This window comes from Neoarius graeffei, chromosome 9 (assembly GCF_027579695.1).
Source record: "Neoarius graeffei isolate fNeoGra1 chromosome 9, fNeoGra1.pri, whole genome shotgun sequence".
In the NCBI taxonomy this organism is placed as follows: Eukaryota; Metazoa; Chordata; class Actinopteri; order Siluriformes; family Ariidae; genus Neoarius; species Neoarius graeffei.
Window position 1 is genome coordinate 83,026,507 of NC_083577.1, and position 20,255 is coordinate 83,046,761.

The 20,255-nt window shown below is 43.2% G+C and overlaps 1 protein-coding gene across 7 annotated transcripts in view; it reads left to right on the forward strand.

Annotated features, from left to right (window-relative positions):
• The window catches only part of LOC132892046 (plakophilin-4-like), a 412,882-nt gene that overhangs the window by 88,649 nt on the left and 303,978 nt on the right, over positions 1 to 20,255 (forward strand). For 2 of the 7 annotated variants that reach the window (XM_060930376.1, XM_060930377.1), the window contains exon 1: positions 10,498 to 10,745. The exons of 1 other annotated variant lie outside the window; for it this stretch is intronic. In XM_060930376.1, the coding sequence (XP_060786359.1) occupies positions 10,619 to 10,745 (127 nt within the window). In that variant the 5' untranslated portion in view covers positions 10,498 to 10,618. Of the gene's footprint in view, positions 1 to 10,495; positions 10,746 to 20,255 lie in introns of those variants that run through there. 4 more of the 7 variants (XM_060930378.1, XM_060930389.1, XM_060930384.1 and 1 more) reach the window with 3 other exon arrangements.

Consider the following 20,255-nt stretch of genomic DNA (forward strand, 5'->3'; position numbering starts at 1 on the left):
TGTCACTTTAGAGATAGTGTACAGTGTGTGTGTGTGTGTGTGTGTGTGTGTGTGTGTGATGCATGCATGAGGCCTGCATCCTGTCGTGTCTGTGCAAACTTAACATGAATATTTCACTCAGAATTGCTAATGTGGTTAAACACGATTAAAATCCTTCAGAGTGACAGTGATCCATACCTGCCTGTGCACACATTTACTCATTACTTATTTACGGTTATTTGAATCAGTGTTCTGTTTGAGTTTAGTAATTCTAGCACTTCCTACACCATGGCCACTCAGTGAGCTGTGAGGGTCGATGGGAGCGAGGCTGGAGTCAGGGAGCGTTTAGTGCCACTGCCCGGCCTTAGAAGACTGACCCTGCCTCTGACCCAGCACTTCCTGTTGTGGGTAAGAAAAGATGCTGTGTGTGTGAGAAGAGAAATGTTCATCCATAGCAATACAACGGCTGAGTAAGGACCGTATCCTGCTCTATTCTGGTCTTTCTTAGTCAGTATGACTTTTTTTTTTTTAAATCTTTTGGTGAGGATGGCGATTCTGTGCTATCGGAGACCCTGCGTGGATTCAGAAGTGGAAGAAGCACACTTGACATGATGATCTGTCTTCGTCAAGTGCAAGAGAAATGTATAGAACAGAACATGCCACTCTATATAGTGTTCATTGACTTCAGTAAAGCCTTCGAGAATGTCTCACGTCAAGGACTATGGTGTGTCCTTAAGAAGCATGACCGCCCAGAGAAATTTATCAACCTGTGTAACAGTCAATCGAAGGACTTTGAGGTGACTAATGGGATGAAACAGGGATGCGTGCTTGCACCAACTCTGTTCTCTTTATATCTCGTAGCTATGCTTGAGGTAGCTTTCAAAGATACGACTGAAGGTGTGTGTGTATATGGGTCCGTCTCAGAAACTGGTCTCTCATTTGAGACATTATGGTCAAAAAATAAATTTACCTGACACTCAATGTTTCTTTTGTCATGTTTAATAAGAATAAAGATAGTATCTTGCTTTATCTGGCCTCCACTGTGGAAATTTTTTTTTATTACAATTCTTTTGTAAAATTGATTTCCATATAAAATAACTCCATCATGAAGAATTAAAGGCCCTCCTTCACAGATGAGTGAAAATATTGAATAAATTTCCTCTTTTTGATTGCTTGGGTTAAAAATGCCAAGTTATGATGACTGAATTGATTATTCACTTAAATATGAATAATATGATGCAGTTTGGGTATTTGATACGGCGAAATAGGACACAATGGAAAAATCAAGAACACACCGGAAAGATGAGAATAACGGCGGTGGTAAAAGAACAGCGACTGTACCGGCTGAAGGTCGCGCGGGTCTCTGCTGCGGCACGCGAGCAACGGGACATCACTACCGCACCGGACGGAGCGCGAGGCGGGGGCGGGGCAAAATGACTGGCCGTAGATTCTATCAAAAGTTCAATCTAAATTGACCATGGTTGCAAAATATTGGCCAAAAATATGCAAACACTACGTAATATGAAAGTAAGATGAAAAAGAAACATTCTATTGCCTTATACTGCAAGACTAAAACAAAATAAAACTGTCAAAACTCACCTTTTCAGTGATAACGTCCGAACAGATCACCCGCGTAACAGAAAGACCGCAAATGGAAGCACGATCAACTTCGAACTGCTGGAGTGGAAAATTCCATTCTACACATGCAAATTGTTAATGTGTGTCCTTCCCCGCACACAAATAACACGCTACGGTAAAAAATAGACCACGACTCATTTTATAGCTCAGAAATTCATACAAGACCAGCTACCATCGTAACATATTCTGTAAGAAACATTCTATACCTAACACTCAGCTTTCATTTTAAAAAACAAAATCGCAGATTTATAACTAAATTTTTATATGGCGTAGTGATTTTAAGTTCCTACTTTTGGTGAGGTCGTGACCTTGACCCTGAGGCTTTCCATTTAGATCAAAACACACGATCGTATTGGTTTTGGGTATGCGGAAAATGGAGTTACGACGGTGATCAAATATTTTGCATGATGTTTTATTACGGTTATGATTATTCTGTTAACGCACCAATCCTTCGGTGTATAAAGTTACAACTTAAAATACAATTAGTGATAATTGTAGACTTTTCAGTGGACTACAACCTTTTTAAGGGAATGCGATGTAGTCGACCATTTATCATGTTCCAGATCAAGCCGCCATTTTTCCACAAATTTGCAGAATTTTTGCCAAATTCTGAATAGAGTATTCACATCAAAGATTTAGTTTTATCTGTATTATTTCTTTCATCATTTTATTTCAAATTAAAACCAACATCACCATTCAAAACCGTATAGTTTATTGACTGCGAGTATATTTAGTGGGTACCCCCACAGTACCCAGTTTCTGAGACAGACCCATATACAAACAAGGAAGGATGTAAACCTGTTCAGTATTGCTCACTTCAAAGCAAAAACCAAGACATCACTTACGGTTGTGCGAGAAATGCTCTCTGCAGATGACAGTGCCCTGGTTTCACATAGTGCTAGTGATATACAGATCCTTGTTAATCAGTGTTAAAAAAAAACAAAACCCAGACTACAACTTCCCATCATCTAGAAGTGAAGATAAACAATGAGCCACTCATGACATGCAGTAAGTTTATATACCTAGGTAATACCATTGCTGAGAATGCCAGACTGGATCAGCAGCTCACACTTGGAATGGGAAAAGCCAGTGCAGCCTTTGGGAAACTCCAACAAGAGACTGTGGAAAAATGGTCATGTCACCATCCGTGTAAAATGTCAAGTTTACAGAGCTGTAGTACTCTACTCCTTCCTTTATGGTGCAGAAACTTGGGCCATCTATAGGACTGATGTGAAGAAACTACACACTTATGGCCCTTTTCCACTACCCTTTTTCAGCTCACTTCAGCTCACTTCAGCCCGACACGGCTCGCGTTGCGACTACCTTAGAACAGCACGACTCAGCTCGCTTCAGCCCTGCTTAGCACCCAAAACTCGCACGGTTTTGGAGTGGGGCTGAAGCGAGCCAAACCAAGCTGAGTGAGGCTAGGGGCATGAGCAGACACTCCCCTGTGCACTGATTGGTGAGGAGGAGTGTCCTCACACGCCCACACACGACCCGCGAGCACGCTGGGATCTGTAAACACCGCAAACCCGGAAGAAGAAGAATTACGAATTACGAGAATTTCTGAAGCCTTATGCGCCTCGCCTCATCTATACGCTCTTGCCAGTATCTGTTGGCGTTGTCGGTGACAACAAGCCACAGCACCAAGACCAGCAACACTAATGACTCCATGTCCTCCATGTTTCTTGTTTACTATCCGGGTCGTGAGACTACCGCTTAAAAGATCACTGATGTCACTGTTTGCGCTGCTTAACGACATCACGTGACGTCCACCCACTTTCGCTAACTCCACCCAATGTGTCCACCCACTTCCAGCCAGCACGGTTCAGCGCGGTCTAAATGCAACGTAAATGTAGTCTAAATGCAACGCCAACAGCCCCGCTCAGCTCGACTCAGCCCAACTCAGCACGGCACGGCTCAGCCCAACTCAGCCGCGTTGGTAGTGGAAAAGCGGCATTAGAAGATGCATCACTTGGGACAGATTATGAATCTATCCTGGAAGGATAAGATCCCCAACAAGGAAATCCTTGAGAGAGCAAGTCTTCCATCTATGGAAGATATACCAACATTAATGAATCTCCGATGGTTAGGCCATGTGGAAAGAATGGAACATGATCGCCTACCTAGGCAGCTACTCTACTCTATTCTCAGCTGTCTGAGTGGAAACGTGATCAGGGGAGGCCCCGGCTTAGGTTTAAAGACACTGTAAAATGGACATTGACTTGCTAGCTGGGAGCAACCAGGAGCTTCAGGACCTGACCAACAGACTAACATATGGAATGGAAGTCAGCACAGAGAAATCGAAGGTGATGGTGAACTCCACTGTGGGCAGCCAAGCCAGCATCGTCATGAATGGTGAACCCTTGGAAGTTGTGTCAGAGTTCAAGTACTTGGGCGCTACACTCATACAAGATGGCACTAGCTCCAAGGAAATCCGGGTCGGAATCGGGGCAGCGATGGCAGCAATGACAAGACTCCAGAGGATATGGAAAAGTAACATGAGTTTTAAGACCAAATTCAAGTTGTTTCAATCACTTGTATGGCTGTGAGACCTGGACGCTGTTGGCTGAGAGCGAAAGAAGAATCCAAGCATTCGAGACCAAATGCTTTCGCCGACTCCTACGGATAAGCTACAGGGAGCGGAAAACCAACGAATTTGTTAAGAGTGAAGTCAGGAGACTAGTAGGACCCTACGAACCTCTCCTCGTCACAGTAAAGAAGAGAAAGCTCGCTTGGTTCGGCCGCACAACACCCTCAGCAATGGTTGAAGGCACACGCCAAAGAGGAATGCAGAGGAAAGCCTGGACGAACAATATCACCAAGTGGACCCAGAGGAGCCTCCCAGAGAACATCCGAGCCACAAGCGACTGGAAGAATTGGAAGAGGATATCGACCTCAGCGGCTGCCATGTCTCCCCAACGACGCCAGTCAAGGGATGAGTGAGTGAGTGAGTAAAGAGGAACTTGAAACGTAGGAACATTGACCCTCACTTGTGGAACGTATTTGCCAACAACAGACAAAAGTGCAGGACTTTGATTTGTCCCTGATGCCACATGAAACCGTTATCGACGGACTGCAAAAGAAAAAGAAGGTGAAGATGGTTCTTGACTCCAAAATATGTCTTATTAAGACGAGTTACATTTTCATGAACTGGACAGAACATTTACTAACAAAGTACCGCTGCACATAGTAGAGTAGGTTCTCGTCTGTGTATTCTTTTCATCGCGGTTTGTTTGTTTGTTTGTTTTCAGCATGACATTTTAAACCCTTTCATTTCACTTAGCATCCAAGTCCTGATGACACCAAAACCACCTTTCGCACATTTTGTGTCGGAGTTCAGCATTTTAACATCAGGATGTACTGCTACGAGTTTATCGCTTAAAAACAGGCAAAAAAAAAAGCCGTCCTCTTTATTCCCTCACACGAGAGAATCAACATACGAATCGGGAATAACTGAGTATTTGTTCTGAACTCTCTCTGATATTAAACAGCACCCCTGGAAGCCCTGACCCTTCCCCCCCACACCATCTCACATTAGTAAGATGATCACTTGGCTGGTGCTCTTTCTCAACTCGATTTTTATACTGGTTTTCACCTCCGTCTGTATCTCCGTTTGTCCAAAGCACCCTTTTTCTCAGCAACCACAAATCATAGCCACTTGGTACCGAGCTTCAGCTTGGGGTTCTATACCGTGTTTACCGTTTTCAGGTCTGTCGCATGTCAACTTCCTGTTTACCGACTGAATGTATTTCCGAAACACACAGCGTGGATTTACAAAATTTTCATAACACTTTTCTCAGCAACTACAAATCACATCTGCTTGATATTTGGTACCGAGCTTCAGCTTGGGGTTCTATACCGTGCTTACCGTTTTCAGGTCTGTCGCACATCGACTTCCTGTTTACCGACTGAACGTATTTACGAAACGTTTAGGGTGGATTTTGATGCTATTTCAAGAAACAAAATGCTATTTCAGAATGACAGTTTCCCAGGATGCTGTTTGAAACCCCTGAGGAGAGACACTGCTGTTTACTTACTTGTTTCAGGGTTCATTATTTGTTGAAGTCAACATTCATAATAAGTGTCCTATTCCTTCGATCGCTTGCGTTCTGGTATGGGGGGGTAAGTGAGCAGTGGCTAACAGTTGATCTTGCACCGACACTGGGGCCTCACTTTCTGTCAAGGTAAACAGAGAATGTTTAGTGTTTATTAATGTCAAAAAAAGCAGGCAGTGTATATCAACATTAGCTAAAAGTTAGCTTTGTGATTTTTAGCTCATCTGGCGATAAGGCCGATGAACTATTGCCACGGCGTGGCGTCCGGCGTCCGCAGTTCAGTTAAATCATATCTTTTCCGTCAGTTCTCCACGGATTTCCGTTCCCATTGTTTTGTTTGAAAGAAACTCATCACTCCGCTCAAAACTTGGTCGTTGTTTTTTCAAATTTTTTGCTAACGAGTTCGTAATTAGGCCAAATTAACAAATTTTCCAGGCCTCTCATGAGAATTGTATTATCTCCTCTCTGAGTTCTCGTCCGATTCCAGTTCTGATCGATGTTTTGGGTCGATCTTCCCTCGAAGAACAAAACTTGGTTGTTTGTTTGTTGAGTTTCCTGTTGTGGTAAACAATTTATATACAACTTTGTTTATTTTCAGTTAAATCATATCTCCTCTCTCCTTCAGTTCTCAGTGGAGTTTTGTTTGAAACTATTGTTTCGTTTGAAAGAACTCGCCCTTCTGTACAACACTTAGTCATTGTTTTGTCAAATTTTTTGCTCATGAACTGCTAATTACGTCAATTTAACGAATTTTGGGACTTCTCACGAGAATTGTATCTCCTCTCGCATCGCAGTTCTCATCTGATTTCAGTTGTGATCGATGTTTTGGGTCGATCTTCCCTCAGGGAACGAAACTCGGTCGTTTGTTTGTTGATTTTCTTGTTGTAAACAATTTGTTTACAACTTTTATTTTCAGTTGAATCGTATCTCCTTCCTTCAGTTCTCAATGGATTTCAGTTCTGATTGTTTTATTTGAAAGAAGTTGGGGCGGCACGGTGGTGTAGTGGTTAGCACGGTCACCTCACAGCAAGAAGGTTCTGGGTTCGAGCCCAGGGGCCGGCGAGGGCCTTTCTGTGGCGTTTGGATGTTTTCCCTGTGTCTGCATGGGTTTCCTCCGGTTTCCCCCACAGTCCAAAGACGTGCAGGTTAGGTTAATATGGGATGGCCTTGGGCTGAGGTGCCCTTGAGCGAGACACCGAACTGCTCCCCGGGCGCTGTTAGCGTGGCTGCCTACTGCTTTGGGTATATGTGTGTGCGCTCATTGCCCACGTGTGTGTTCACTGTGGGTTAAATGCAGAGAGAAATTTCACAAGTGTGTGATGAATAAGGGGTCATCCATAATTTTCATCATTATCATGAGTCTATAAAGAGTAGATTTTTGAGCAACCCCCCCCCCCAAAAAAAGTGTACATTAGCGGACAAAAAAAATGATGATGGATCTACGTGGAATAGGAATTCAAAATAAAACCATGTCTTGCATTACTTTTTATTAAAATCGGATGACAGGACAATAGAGATCTTGCAGTCACGTGACTGGAAAGTACACAACCGCCATCATGTCGGTCAAAAACACTGCTGAATACTGCTGCACTCGTGTACAGAATGGATCAATTTCAACCGACGGACTACACGGCTCATTTTCCTGATGAACAGATAACTAGATATATGTCTAAAATAAACGATCTACAGATTTGTGACCCTTATGGCTTTCCGGACGGAGTTTTCACGACCGGATTTTGAACTGCCAGCGGAATACCCGGACGTGTATGATTACCTCATTAACTTTCTCTCGCTGTTCAGTGGTGAAGCACTGCGTGCTTATAAATCTCTGGACAGTTATCTTTACAGAAATTCAGGATTTGTCAGCGACTCAGATGTGGCATCTTGTAAACAAGAAAATGATCCTCACTGGATGGGTAAGTCACTTAAGTATTGAGTATAGCACTGACCAGCCGATTATAGAATAGAATAAGGTAATTCCAAATCGTCCGTCTTGTTTACATGGATCTGGCGTTGGAGAGGTAGAGGCTTGGCAGTGGAGGTTTGAGTAGCTGTTTTCTGAGCTTAGTCAACAGGCCGGCTCTGCCTGTAGCCTCGCTTTTGCTTCGGCTCCCGGTGCCGCCTCCTTCGCTTTGCTTCCGATAACAATCCACGGAGACCCCGCTGGTCTCGCAATCTGGTCTCGTCCGGAATGTTTTTTTTTTTTCTCGTCCGGAATGTTGTGCATGCGATGGAAATCGCTACAAATCGTCATTTTCTGCTGGAAACCAATGTCCAGTAAGTCCATACGGTTGTAGTGGATATTGAAGTCCGGTACAGACGAACAACACGCAAAAATACACACAAAAAACAGAAAAACCGTGCACAGGTAGGGAGAGCTTGTAGCCGCAGCCGTTGTAGTAGAATTGTATCTAGTAGGGTTTTCCAGAAGAAAAGGTAGAAGTAAAAGCAGAAGTAGAACTAGAAGGCGGAATATGGCGTTTGACCGACACGATGGCGTCTGTCACAATCTGGATCGGCTGTGACGTCACATGCAAGATCTCTATACAAAGATTCACAAGAGAAGAAAAGAAGACACAAGACGGGTCCAGAAGTTTTCATAGAAAGCAGGCGATTCATTTTTGAAAATTAAGGACTGTCTTTTTAAGGGGAGCTGACTGACTGTATAAAATTCAACTGACTGCTGACGCAAGTACAGAATACCCATATGATATCCTACGTACCGTTTTATGAGAGAAATAATCCCGAATTGTAAAAGTCGACTTGATTTTTTCCATCCGGACGATCGCTTGCCGGCACAGCTCAACTTGCTTTGAAACGTTCGTTTTTGATTCTTCCCAAGCAGCCTGTCCTGTCCTGTCCTGTCCTAACTGCCTCCTGCCGCTTCTCAGATGAATGCAGGAAACAATAAACGTTTAAAAACCGCTTGTACTCGTTTGAAGGAGTCTTGTGAATAGCGGTATTTCTGCTATTTGCAAATTTGTAAATGCGGTCAAAATCTGGGTCAGCCATTGTTGTTGTATTGAAGAAAGAAAGCGTGTAGCGCTAGCTGGCAACACCGATGTGGCGTGAAATTTTTAACATGGCGGCCGCCGATTCGCACATTGACGGATCATCATTTTTTCATTTTTAAAAAGTGTACGCCTGGTCATTAACCCCCTCCCCCCGCGTACGGTTTGTACTAGGGCTGCATACCTAAACGTAACATCAGGTACAGGTACAGAGGTTTAGGTACAGGTCCGGACCTGTACCTGAACAATTTGACAAATTCTTCTGAACTTCTTCAATAATGACAGAAACATTAATAAACTGTTGACAACTTGTCAGTGTCTTTATTCAAAGAAAACCGAACATAACTAGGTTTCCTACCTCACTTCTCAGTCACCCTCTCAGTCTCACACTTAGTTAACTTGGGACAAAAAGTCATAAGTTGTCTCACAGCGAGAAGTGACTACACTAGAGTACTACAGACTACGCGCAGTCCGCGGCCTTTAACTTACGCGGCAAAATTACACAAAGCAACAAAGGCCACCAATGCCAGCAAAGGAAAAATGGCTGACCTGCTTTTGAGTCTTTTTGACCAATCAGAACGCTGGATCAGCCAAGCTCTCGCAATGTCTCGTGAGACTGTGGCGAGAGGATCTCAAGTCAAAGACGGCTCCGATTTCAAGTTTCAGCGCGGCATTTTACGTCTTTTCCAGTGCTAAATTTTCGTCTTTGTGGTAGGATTTACGCATCTTCAATCACAAAATAAGCAGATACTTGGTGTAAATTTATATCGGTACAGTACCGGTACTTCATGATCCGGTATTTTGGACCTGTACCGAATCGATTTTCACGGTACAGTACCGGTACGCAGCCCTAGTTTGTACGCTCGTGATGAAAATTATGGATGACCCCTAAAGTTGTTCTTGCTTTCTTTCTTGACCTTCTGCACAAAACTTGGTCGTTGTATTGTCAAATTTTTGCTAACGCATTAGTCATTAGGTCAACTTCACACACTTTCTTCTGACTAGAAGTGTATCTCGTCTCTCATTTATTATCCGAATTCAGTTCTGATCGATGTTTGTTTTGGGTCGATCTTCCCTCGAGGAACAAAATTTAGTCCTTTGTTGATTTTCCTGTTTGTCGTGGAGGTCGGTCCTCTCTCACATCGTCACGTTTCAGTTCTGTTTGATGTCTTGGTCGTCACGGTTGTTTTGATGGCAGGCCAGATGAGCGACTATGTCCTTGATGTTCTGTTTTGTTTGTTTTTTTTCCCTTCCTTTGCTCTCCTGCACCGGTCAGAGTTCAGACACGTTCAGACAGTTCGAGCCACGGCAGTCATCCGAGAAAAATGTCAGCCCTGTGGAAACATTTCAAGGCGTCAGGACTCAGGATTACACAAGCACTCTGAGAAAGGACTATCTAAATGTTTTAGAACCATAAAAGTCACGTGGTGGGTATTTTTCTCTTCTCGTTATTAATTAGTGATTGCATTTAAAAGCCTTTCATCAATAAGCGTTTCTGTCAGCAAGTCCATTAACAAGATGAACAGTGTCCTTCAATGTACCAGCTCATCATGACACACTTGATTAGTTGGATCAGAGCAGAAAGAGGACGGAAGCGATCAGTGCTGAAGAACGTGGGTTTCAAATAAGCTTGCGAACAAGATTCAGCACAGATTGCACAGCTGTTGCAGCTGGCTTGCGTAAACCCTTCGGCTGAATCCCGATTTACTGCCTGGTGATGTTTTATGGCATCTGAGTGACCTGACTCATGGCTCTTTGAAGGAGTGCTTTATTGATTTAAAGGTGTGTGTGGTATGATAAGAGGAAATGAGTGTGTTGGACGGCTTCAGGTGGTACATGTCTGTACTTCCTGTGAGCATGGTGTAGCCCAGCCCTTCCTTTAGACAGGTCTTAACACTGGTCTGAGTGTTACTGAGTGTGAGTCTGCTCATCATGGTACAGGCTCCTGGCGATTTCTTCTTCTTCTTCTCATCCAGACCTCCGCTGCTCTACCAGGGAGGAAAAAGAAGGATCGATCACGTCCTACACTCGCGTCTCCACACGTCCCTGATCTTAGCAGGTAGGAACCGTGTGCTGTTTGCGTGCTTTCTGGACTCAAGTCTCCTCGTTCATGACTTCTTTTGCGGAGTAATAAGTGATTAGATCTTCTCCAGGGTGGTCTCAAAGGCTGGAGGGAACGTTTTCCTGGCGGTAGTGCAAGTGTGTGTGTGTGTGTGTGTGTGTGTGTGAGTGAGCGAGCGCGAGCAATCTTGCGAGTCTGGGAGATGTTCCAGATCCTCTGGGTGTGTCAAACAGAGTAAAACATATACTTCAGCTGTTGTTTATTCTTCTCGTTCTTTCCTCTTCTCTCGCACAAACGTTCACAGAGGATAATTATAGTATTCCATGTCCTCTGTTGTCCGTTGTTTAATTACACGTTACTCAGACACACAGACCTTTTACCTTCTTCAGCCTCATCCCTCCATCCTTTTGTAGTCGTTTGTAAAAGGGATGTGGCGTGAAGAGGATTCGGAGACATCTTTTGTCCTTATTATTTCAGAAGCTCAAATTTAAACTTTCCCACACATTCGTTAAATAAGCAATGGCTCCAGTTTTAGGGAAGATGTGATGAATGATTTTGGGTTCGTGTGATTGAAAATGTCAAGATGAAGGCGTTGAAGTGAAAACGTGGATCAAAAGCAAAACGTGGGAATTGGCTGCTCTGGCGTTTGGGTTTTTTTTTTTAAATTATTATTATTATTTGCTGCCAGTCTTCTTTTTCTTTTAATTAAGTGGGTTTTTTTATATTTTAAGTGGGCAAGTTCAACAAAGACTGTTCCCTGTTGTGTACTGAGGTTTGGAACAGCAGTGTGATGGATGCCAAAGACAACAGCTGGTTTGCTGTAATTAATTTATTTTAGACTGTTAAACGTATACAGTGATGTCTGGAGGAGGATGATGATGATGATGATGATTTATATTTCATTTCGCTGGAAGTAAATGAAGATATGGCAATCAGAAGTCCACTTTTCCAGAAATCCTGTTTCTGACTCTTACATACATCCAGTATTAATTTAAAAGTGTCCAGGACATCGCCATCGTCGTTACCGTTTGTGTAACGGCAGCAGGAAACTACGACTGTTGTTGTTGTTGCCAGATTGTACTTTGAAACGTAAAAGAAAAATGAGACGAAAGATGACTGGCTGTTGCACCAGGGAAAATGAGCTGTCAGCATAGACAAAACAAGCAGCCAATGGTGACCACAGAGACATACATTTTCGTTTGATGCAGTGTCTTGCAAAAGTATTCGTCCCCCTTGGTGTTTGTCCTGTTTTGTCGCATTACAACCTGGAATTAAAATGGAATTTTGGAGGGTTAGCGCCATCTGATTTACACGACATGCCGACCACTTTAAAGGTGAAACTTGTTGTTTTATTGTGACACAAACAGTAATTAAGATGAAAAAAACAGAAATCTGGAGTGTGCATGGGTATTCACCCCCTTTCGTATGAAACCCCTAAATAAGAGCTGGTCCAAACAATTCACTTCATAAGTCACATAATGAGTTGATTAAGATCCATCTGTGTGCAATCATAGTGTCACATGATCTGTCACATGATGTCTGTATAAATCACCCTGTTCTGGAAGGACCCTGACTCTGCAACACTACTAAGCAAGCAACATGAAAACCAAGGAGCCTCCAAACAGGTCAGAGACAAAGTTGTGGAGAAGTATAGATCAGGGTTGGGTTATAAAAAATATCCCAAACTTTGAATATCCCAGGGAGCACCATTAAATCCATTATAGCAAAATGGAAAGAATATGGCACCACTACAAACCTGACAAGAGAAGGTCCCACCCACCAAACCTCTCAGACCGGGCAAGGAGGGCATTAATCAGAGATGCAACAAAGACACCAAAGATAACACTGAAGGAGCTGCAGAGATCCACAGCGGAGATGGGAGTATCTGTCCATAGGACCACTTTAAGCCGTACACTCCATAGAGTGGGTGTGGCTTTGTGGAAGAATGGCCAGAAAAAAGTAATTGCTTTAGAAAACATGTTTGGAGTTTGCCCAACAGCATGTGGCAGACTCCCCAAACACATGGAAGAAGATTCTCTGGTCAGATGAGACTAAAATTGATCTTTTTGGCCATCATGGGAAACGCCATGTGTGGTGCAAACCCAACACCCTGAGAACACCGTTCCTACAGTGAAGCATGGTGGTGGCAGCATCATGCTGTGGGGATGTTTTTCATCTGCAGGGACAGGAAAGATGGATAGCACTAAATACAGGACAATTCTGGAGGAAAACCTGTTTGAATCGGCCAGAGGTTTGAGACTGGGATGAAGGTTCATGTTCCAGCAGGACAATGACCCTAAACATACTGCTAAAGCTACACTGGAGTGGTTTAAAGGGAAACATTTAAATGTCTTGGAATGGCCTAATCAAAGCCCAGACCTCAATCCAATTGAGAATGTGTGGCATAACTTGAAGATTGCTGTACACCAACACAACCCATCTAACTTGAAGGAGTTGGAGCAGTTTTGCCTTGAGGAATGGGCAAAAATCCCAGTGGCTAGATGTGCTAAGCTAATAAAGACATACCCCAAGAGACTTGCAGCTGGAATTGCAGCAAAAGTTGGCTCTACAAAGTATTGACTTGGGGGATGTGTGAATACCTATGCACACTCCAGATTTCTGTTTTTTCATCTTATTGTTTGTGTCACAATAAAAAAAAACAATGTGCACCTTTAAAGTGGTCGGCATGTTGTGTAAATCAGATGGTGCCAATTCTCCAAAAATCAATTTTAATTCCAGCTTGTAATGCGACAAAACATGTGTCAGTATAGGTTGTATTCAGTCACATGACTTTTGCTTGCGAGTTTATTTCCGGTGAATGAAGTGGTGGTCGGGCAAACCGATTTGGCTGCTGTTATGCGAAGAGCTAGTGAAACCGTCTCCGACTATTTTCACAGTTTAGAGACCAATGTATGGTCAAGATCTCTTCAGAAGGTCGCTCTTTGCAATGGGATTGATCCTTACATGTTAACAAATAAGGATTTTTCCTACGAGTTGGAAAATTATCCATCTGTTGAGTTCCCTGACATCTCAAACTACCTGGTGCTGCAGACATCATCCTACACAGACAAAAACCTGGAAGAGCATGGAGGAGTATAACTTTTTATATGTGGCTGGTTAAAGATCTGAGGATCAGGACACGACAAAATAAATCCTGTATTGTTTTTGCCCGGGTAAGGCGGCATTTCTGGGCTTTTTGTATACGTCTTTGCAATGATTGCTCGGACGCTACGTGTTTTAGTATCGGCTGTAAACAAACCACAGCCGCTCGATTCCCAATCCTCCGTGCTCTTCTGTTCCAGGTAAATCATTCACAAAGGTCCACAGAAACCTCTTTAAAGACCTGGGGATTGGTGAAACAGGACGGAGACGTTATCGCGGCTCACTGTAACCGCGCGGCCGGGGAAACAGTTCCGTGCTGTCAACTCATGAGCTCTGCTTTTGTGTTTCTGTGGATCGTCTCGATTATCTTATCTCTCTGGTTCACTGTAGGAGCCCAATCTTCATCATCATCCTTGTAAAGATCGCTAGGACACCCTGATAAATAAAGTGAAAACATCCACGTTAGTTTACAAAATGGCGACCACGATCAAACAGTAAACAAAAACACATCTGAGGACTCCTGAACTTCAAAACATCACAAAATAATGGAAAATGGCGAGAAAGGTCGGTGATTTGCGAATCCAAATGGAATGAATCGGAAACCTTTTACGAAGTTTGCAGTATGATCACTGCAAACTCGAGAGTTTACGAGTAGCACGCTGTGTTAGCACAATCGCTATCAGGCATGTTAAAATGTAAATAACTTTTCTAGAATTTCACCAAAACTCATTGAATTTTCAGCATTGTAAGAGAACTCCCTAAAGTATTATTCAGCAAAACCCCAGAATGATAGCACAAATCTAGAATTTTTTAACAGAATTTTAGTTCTTAAAATTTAACGTAATTATGGATGTCACGCATAACATTTACACCCGTGAAAAATCACTTTGAATGCTGTTTTGAAAGTTTTGATCAAATATTCTCTATAATAAAAAAAATTGCTTAAATATTATAAACAGTCTTTTAATGTATCAAAAATAATTTTGATAAAGCAAGGAAATTCGGAAGAAAATTTGTTTTTTCTTTTGCTTGTTGTGCGCGTCACGCTACCAAAATCTAACTAACCCCTTCACGAACAATTCCAACTTTCATGGACTTGTAGCGCGAATATCTCATCTCATTATCTGTAGCCGCTTTATCCTTCTACAGGGTCGCAGGCAAGCTGGAGCCTATCCCAGCTGACTACGGGTGAAAGGCGGGGTACACCCTGGACAAGTCGCCAGGTCATCACAGGGCTGACACATAGACACAGACAACCATTCACACTCACATTCACACCTACGCTCAATTTAGAGTCACCAGTTAACCTAACCTGCATGTCTTTGGACTGTGGGGGAAACCGGAGCACCCGGAGGAAACCCACGCGGACACGGGGAGAACATGCAAACTCCGCACAGAAAGGCCCTCGCCGGCCCCGGGGCTCGAACCCGGACCTTCTTGCTGTGAGGCGACAGCGCTAACCACTACACCACCGTGCCGCCTCTAGCGCGAATATACCTTTCAAAAAAATGTATAATACTTCTCACCCAGTAAATTAGAATCCTGGTGATTTATATCCTCGTAGCTTCAGTAGATCTAGAGATTTAGTCGATTTAGTAAATCCCAAACGCTGTGAAACACGCCAGCCATCTATGGTGAGAAGTGCTGCTGTAGTTGAGAAACTCTCATTTCTCCCGCTTCCAACTAACTCCATGACCCATACCAAAATAACAATGTCACGCTCATCACTTAAGGATAATTTATGCCAAGTTTCACGGAAAAATACAGCGAAATAAACTTACTAGAAGCATTTTTCAAAATCCCAAACATTATGAAACATTTCTTGTAGGGTTTCAGGTTACAAATTTCGAGAATAGAGAAATTGCGGCGCAAAAGTTTGCCACTAAACTCGCGAAAATACTCCATCCTAGCGAGTTTCACAACCGAACTAGGCTACGTGACCACCCAGGAATGTTCTAGAAGGTACGCTTCTAGGCACGTGCGATCAAAAAAGACGCCACATGAAGGTAGTAAAGGTAGTATTTCCACTGTCTTATGACGTTTTTGCTTGTTTTAGCGCGATAAACAGTGCATTATGGGTAATCATTAAAATGCTGATTTCAAGGTTAAAATGGGTAAAAACAACTAATTTATATAGATATTGTAAAAATTGTGCCTAATAGTTATTTCAGTACATAAAATCAAAACCTGAATTTTTTTCCCTATGTTACACCATTGTGCATCTATAGCATGCTACTCATCAGTTCTTCGACTCGGCATCGGTTCGAGAGCCACCTTTCTCGTTGTCTTTTGGTAAAATCCTTTGCTCCGTCACCCTTTTTGATCACTTCGCTGGGAACCCGGAACCACCACTGACCACCGCGTCGTGCTTTGCGTATCCCTTGAGGCGGATGTGACGTGACCTATTGAACGTTGTTTCATGATTGAAGTGTTTCTTGCAGGTCTGTTTGGATAGTCTGAAGGAACATTCATCAGCAATCATTTTCCCCGTCCTTTATCAGGAGTGAAATATTGTATCGACCGTGTTTACTGAAGGCTGAAAAGGCAAACTTGGCACACAGATATCACTTTTATGCCACAGAGTCAATACGTTGTTTGTGAGAAGCAATTAAGTCTAGTGTGTCTTTGGGGAGGTTTTAGTGCTTCAGCTGTAAGCTGCATAATGAGAGTGGGCCATTCAGACCTGTTCAATCCCTCTCTCACTCAGTCGGGCGGAACGTACGGTACGGTATACACCCACACAGCACAATCCATCATCCAGCTCATGGGTTAACCTCAGCCTTTTTTTCTTTTTCCCTCTCCGAAAGTTCAAAGCAGAGACCACAGTACGGGTTTGTTTCACATTGAACTAAATGTTTTGTCCCTTAAGGATTTCGGGTTTATTACGGCGCACGCTGCTTTCTGCGTTAGCCACAGCTGAACGCGTGATTAAGCAAGTGATAGGCAAGCAGCTAGCTCAGAGATCCTCAGGGCCATGACGGTGAATAAGGAGGCTGATAGTCTGATCAGGAACACTTTATCATTAGCAATCAGGGCTCTGTGGCTGCGTTTGATCTTGATAAGTGCTCCCTAAGCAGGCAGTAGCCACCCAGCGCATTAATAATTCATCGCGCTGTCTTATTCAGTTAGACAATCAAGAGCGTGCAATTCATTTGTGAATTCGTTTTACGGGATGCTCTCGGATTAGTCACCAGAGAGTCTGAGAGAATTTTGCAATATTGCAGTTGCAAGTTTAATGTCATGTCAGAAACGTCCGGCGGTTTTCTTCGCCTACAGAGGTTTTTCACCTGACGTCACAGGATCACGTGACGCCCCGGTGTCCGCCATTTTGAAGGTCAAGCTAGCTAATGTCAGCAACATAGCTAGTATGTTACTGTAGCAATGTTTACGTTCAGTCATTTGGATGACTGTTAAAACCTTTCAGTCTCAAGTTTTTCCTTTACTGTATTTACTAGTTTACTGAGCTAGCGCGCTCGGGCAGGCCGGGAACTAGCGCGCTCGGGCAGGCCGGGAACTAGCGCGCTCGGGCAGGCCGGGAACTAGCGCGCGCCGGAGCGCGCTAGCTCCCAGCTTGCCCGAGCGCGCTAGCTCAGTAAACTAGTAAATCCAGTAAAGGAAAAACTTGAGACTGAAAGGTTTTAACAGTCATCCAAATGACTGAACGTAAACATTGCTACAGTAACATACTAGCTACTGTTGTTGACATTAGCTAGTGCTAACAGCTAGCTGCTAGTGCACTGTTACAACTACACTGACCCTAATAATACAGTTCTTGGTCATTGCCTGGTAACAGCAAATTTATAACGGGCCATGTCTCAACAGACTAAGAAGTTATTTCAATGACATTTAATAACATTTTGTTTATCCTGAGGACCGAAAGTAAATGAAAATGTGAACAAACCTTAGCTGTAATAAGATGGCGACCACCGGCTCCAGGGACGACCCGCTGATGTAGGCATGTTACCCAGCCTGACACAAAATATTTGTAGGCATCCAAACTCTTATACGCTTTCAGATCAATACCTGTGTATGGCAATGGGTTTTTAACGACATAGGTATACAGATCATGTGGGATACAGATATACAGGTATACAGATCTAGCGGGAGTCGCCATTGTTGTGACCGCCAAAATGGCACCATCTACTTGTCGACATGGCAACGGTCACGTGGGTCGAAAACCTCTACACAGACGGTCTGCGCCTGCTACTCGATCCCAGGAAAATAAAAAAACCCAAAAAACTTGCCTTTCAATGTTCAAGCGATTTTAAATTGTTTCCGCTGTGCATAATTTGCTACAAATCCAATTATTCCACCGTAAAACCGTCTTTGATTTGGATTCCGGCATGACCGGAAGCAACGCCATAGTTGTTGATCGATTCTCGCGCTGTGATTGGCTGAGCCAGACTACGTGACCATGCCGTAGCGTATGAAGTTATGTTACAGAGGGTAACTGAGAAAGCCAAGCACGCGCACATACATCTGGAGGGAACTTTCATACATATTTTGCAAGTATTTTACAGGGAGATGGTGAGTAATTTATTCGCTGAGAATGCACCTGAAGGCATGTAAATCCGCCACCGTGAATTCCAGAGCTGCCGAGTACTTTTTTTTTTTTTTAGCCAGCTACTTCAGATTTTCTGGAGAACCCTGCATGTTTAAGTCCAGGGTGATCGCCAAAGCGAGTGAGGTGTAAGTTCTGTGTAGGGGGTTATAATGGGATCTGCCTGTAAGATAGGGGTGTCAGGCATTTTAGCCACTTTGGAGCTCTGTTTCTGCTCCGGGGCTCATTATATTTCAGTGGATCATTTTCAGAGTCCCCGGATCAGACACTTTTTTTTTTTTTGTTTGTTTATACAATCAATTTTTTTTGAGAATTTTTAAATGCATTTCTTTATTGTATGATATGGTGAATCAGTCGTACATTTTGTTGGCAATATAAAATGTCTGTTGGTTACAATTTTAATTAATTTAGTTTTATACAGACAAAAGGGAACATTGTTTTGCGTTGGGGGTGGCACTGTCGCCTCACACCAAAAAGGTCCGGGTTTGAGCCCCATGGCCAGGCGAGGGCCTTTCTGTGCGGAATTTGCATGTTCTCCCCGTGTCCGCGTGGGTTTCCTCCGGGTGCTCCGGTTTCCCCCACAGTCCAAAGACATGCAGGTTAGGTTAACTGGTGACTCTAAATTGAGCGTAGGTGTGAATGTGAGTGTGAATGGTTGTCTGTGTCTATGTGTCAGCCCTGTGATGACCTGGCGACTTGTCCAGGGTGTACCCCGCCTTTCGCCCGTAGTCAGCTGGGATAGGCTCCAGCTTGCCTGCAACCCTGTAGAACAGGATAAAGCGGCTAGAGATAATGAGATGAATGAAAACATGAGCGCTGTATTATGAATCAAATCAAATCGTGCCTGGAGTGTATCGTGACACCCCTCCTGTAAGATGGAATTGAAGATAGCGCTAGTGTTAGTCCTTCTCAAGAAGAGCAGAGATGTATGGGTGAGGGTTAGTCCTACATCCCACTTCAGGAAGGAACCCTTTTCAGAGTGATACCCGACTCCAGATTACTTTTTGGCGTAAAAAAATGATGATGATGCTTAAAGGAGAACTGAAGGCACATTTTTTATCATCAAAATTCAATTTCTCTCGTATTATTAAATATCAGAATGCATTTTTGATGGCTATTTTGTCGCTGTTATAGCAAGTTATGAGTGTTTGAAATTTGCTCTGTAATATATCAGTCCATATGTCAAAGCAACGGCCGTAAACGAGATTCGTTGAGACCTGTGCGAGACATCGTAGGACGGAAGTAAAACGTACAGCGGAAATCAAAGCGACCGACATCTGCCAACGTTGTCAAAAGACGCGCGCGCCCTCTTTCGAATGCTGACGTAATCAAGCCGGAAGTTTTGTTTGTTTTGATAGCAATCAGGAAAGTTTGAAAAAAGTAGGCAGTAATCGTCATTTAAACTCGTTTTTGTGCAATACTTCGTTTTGAAAAGAGTTTTCAAAATGGCGGCACTGACACCTGGCTGACGCTTCACGTTTCGAAGTGTCGCACAAGTCTCGTGAAGATCGCGCGGATAAGCGACGCCTGCCGTGGACCAAACGAACTAAACTCACTCAACACGGCTAAAAACCGAATAGGCCGATAAGTATAATATTTAATTGCAATTAGTTGCCAATACGAGTCACGATATAAGGTTACTAAAACCGAAAACGTAATTGAATAACACGTTAATTAAGAAATAAAGCAAGTTTACAAATTACTTCACTTCTCCTTTAAGTGAAAATTCATGCTTGAGTCTTAATTTATTAATATTGTATTTGACGCGTCAAAGCATTTGGCTTGATTTCTTTCCAGCCGCCCCAGCATAACTTCTCAGCTTTGTCTCTTTTCATTAAAAAGTG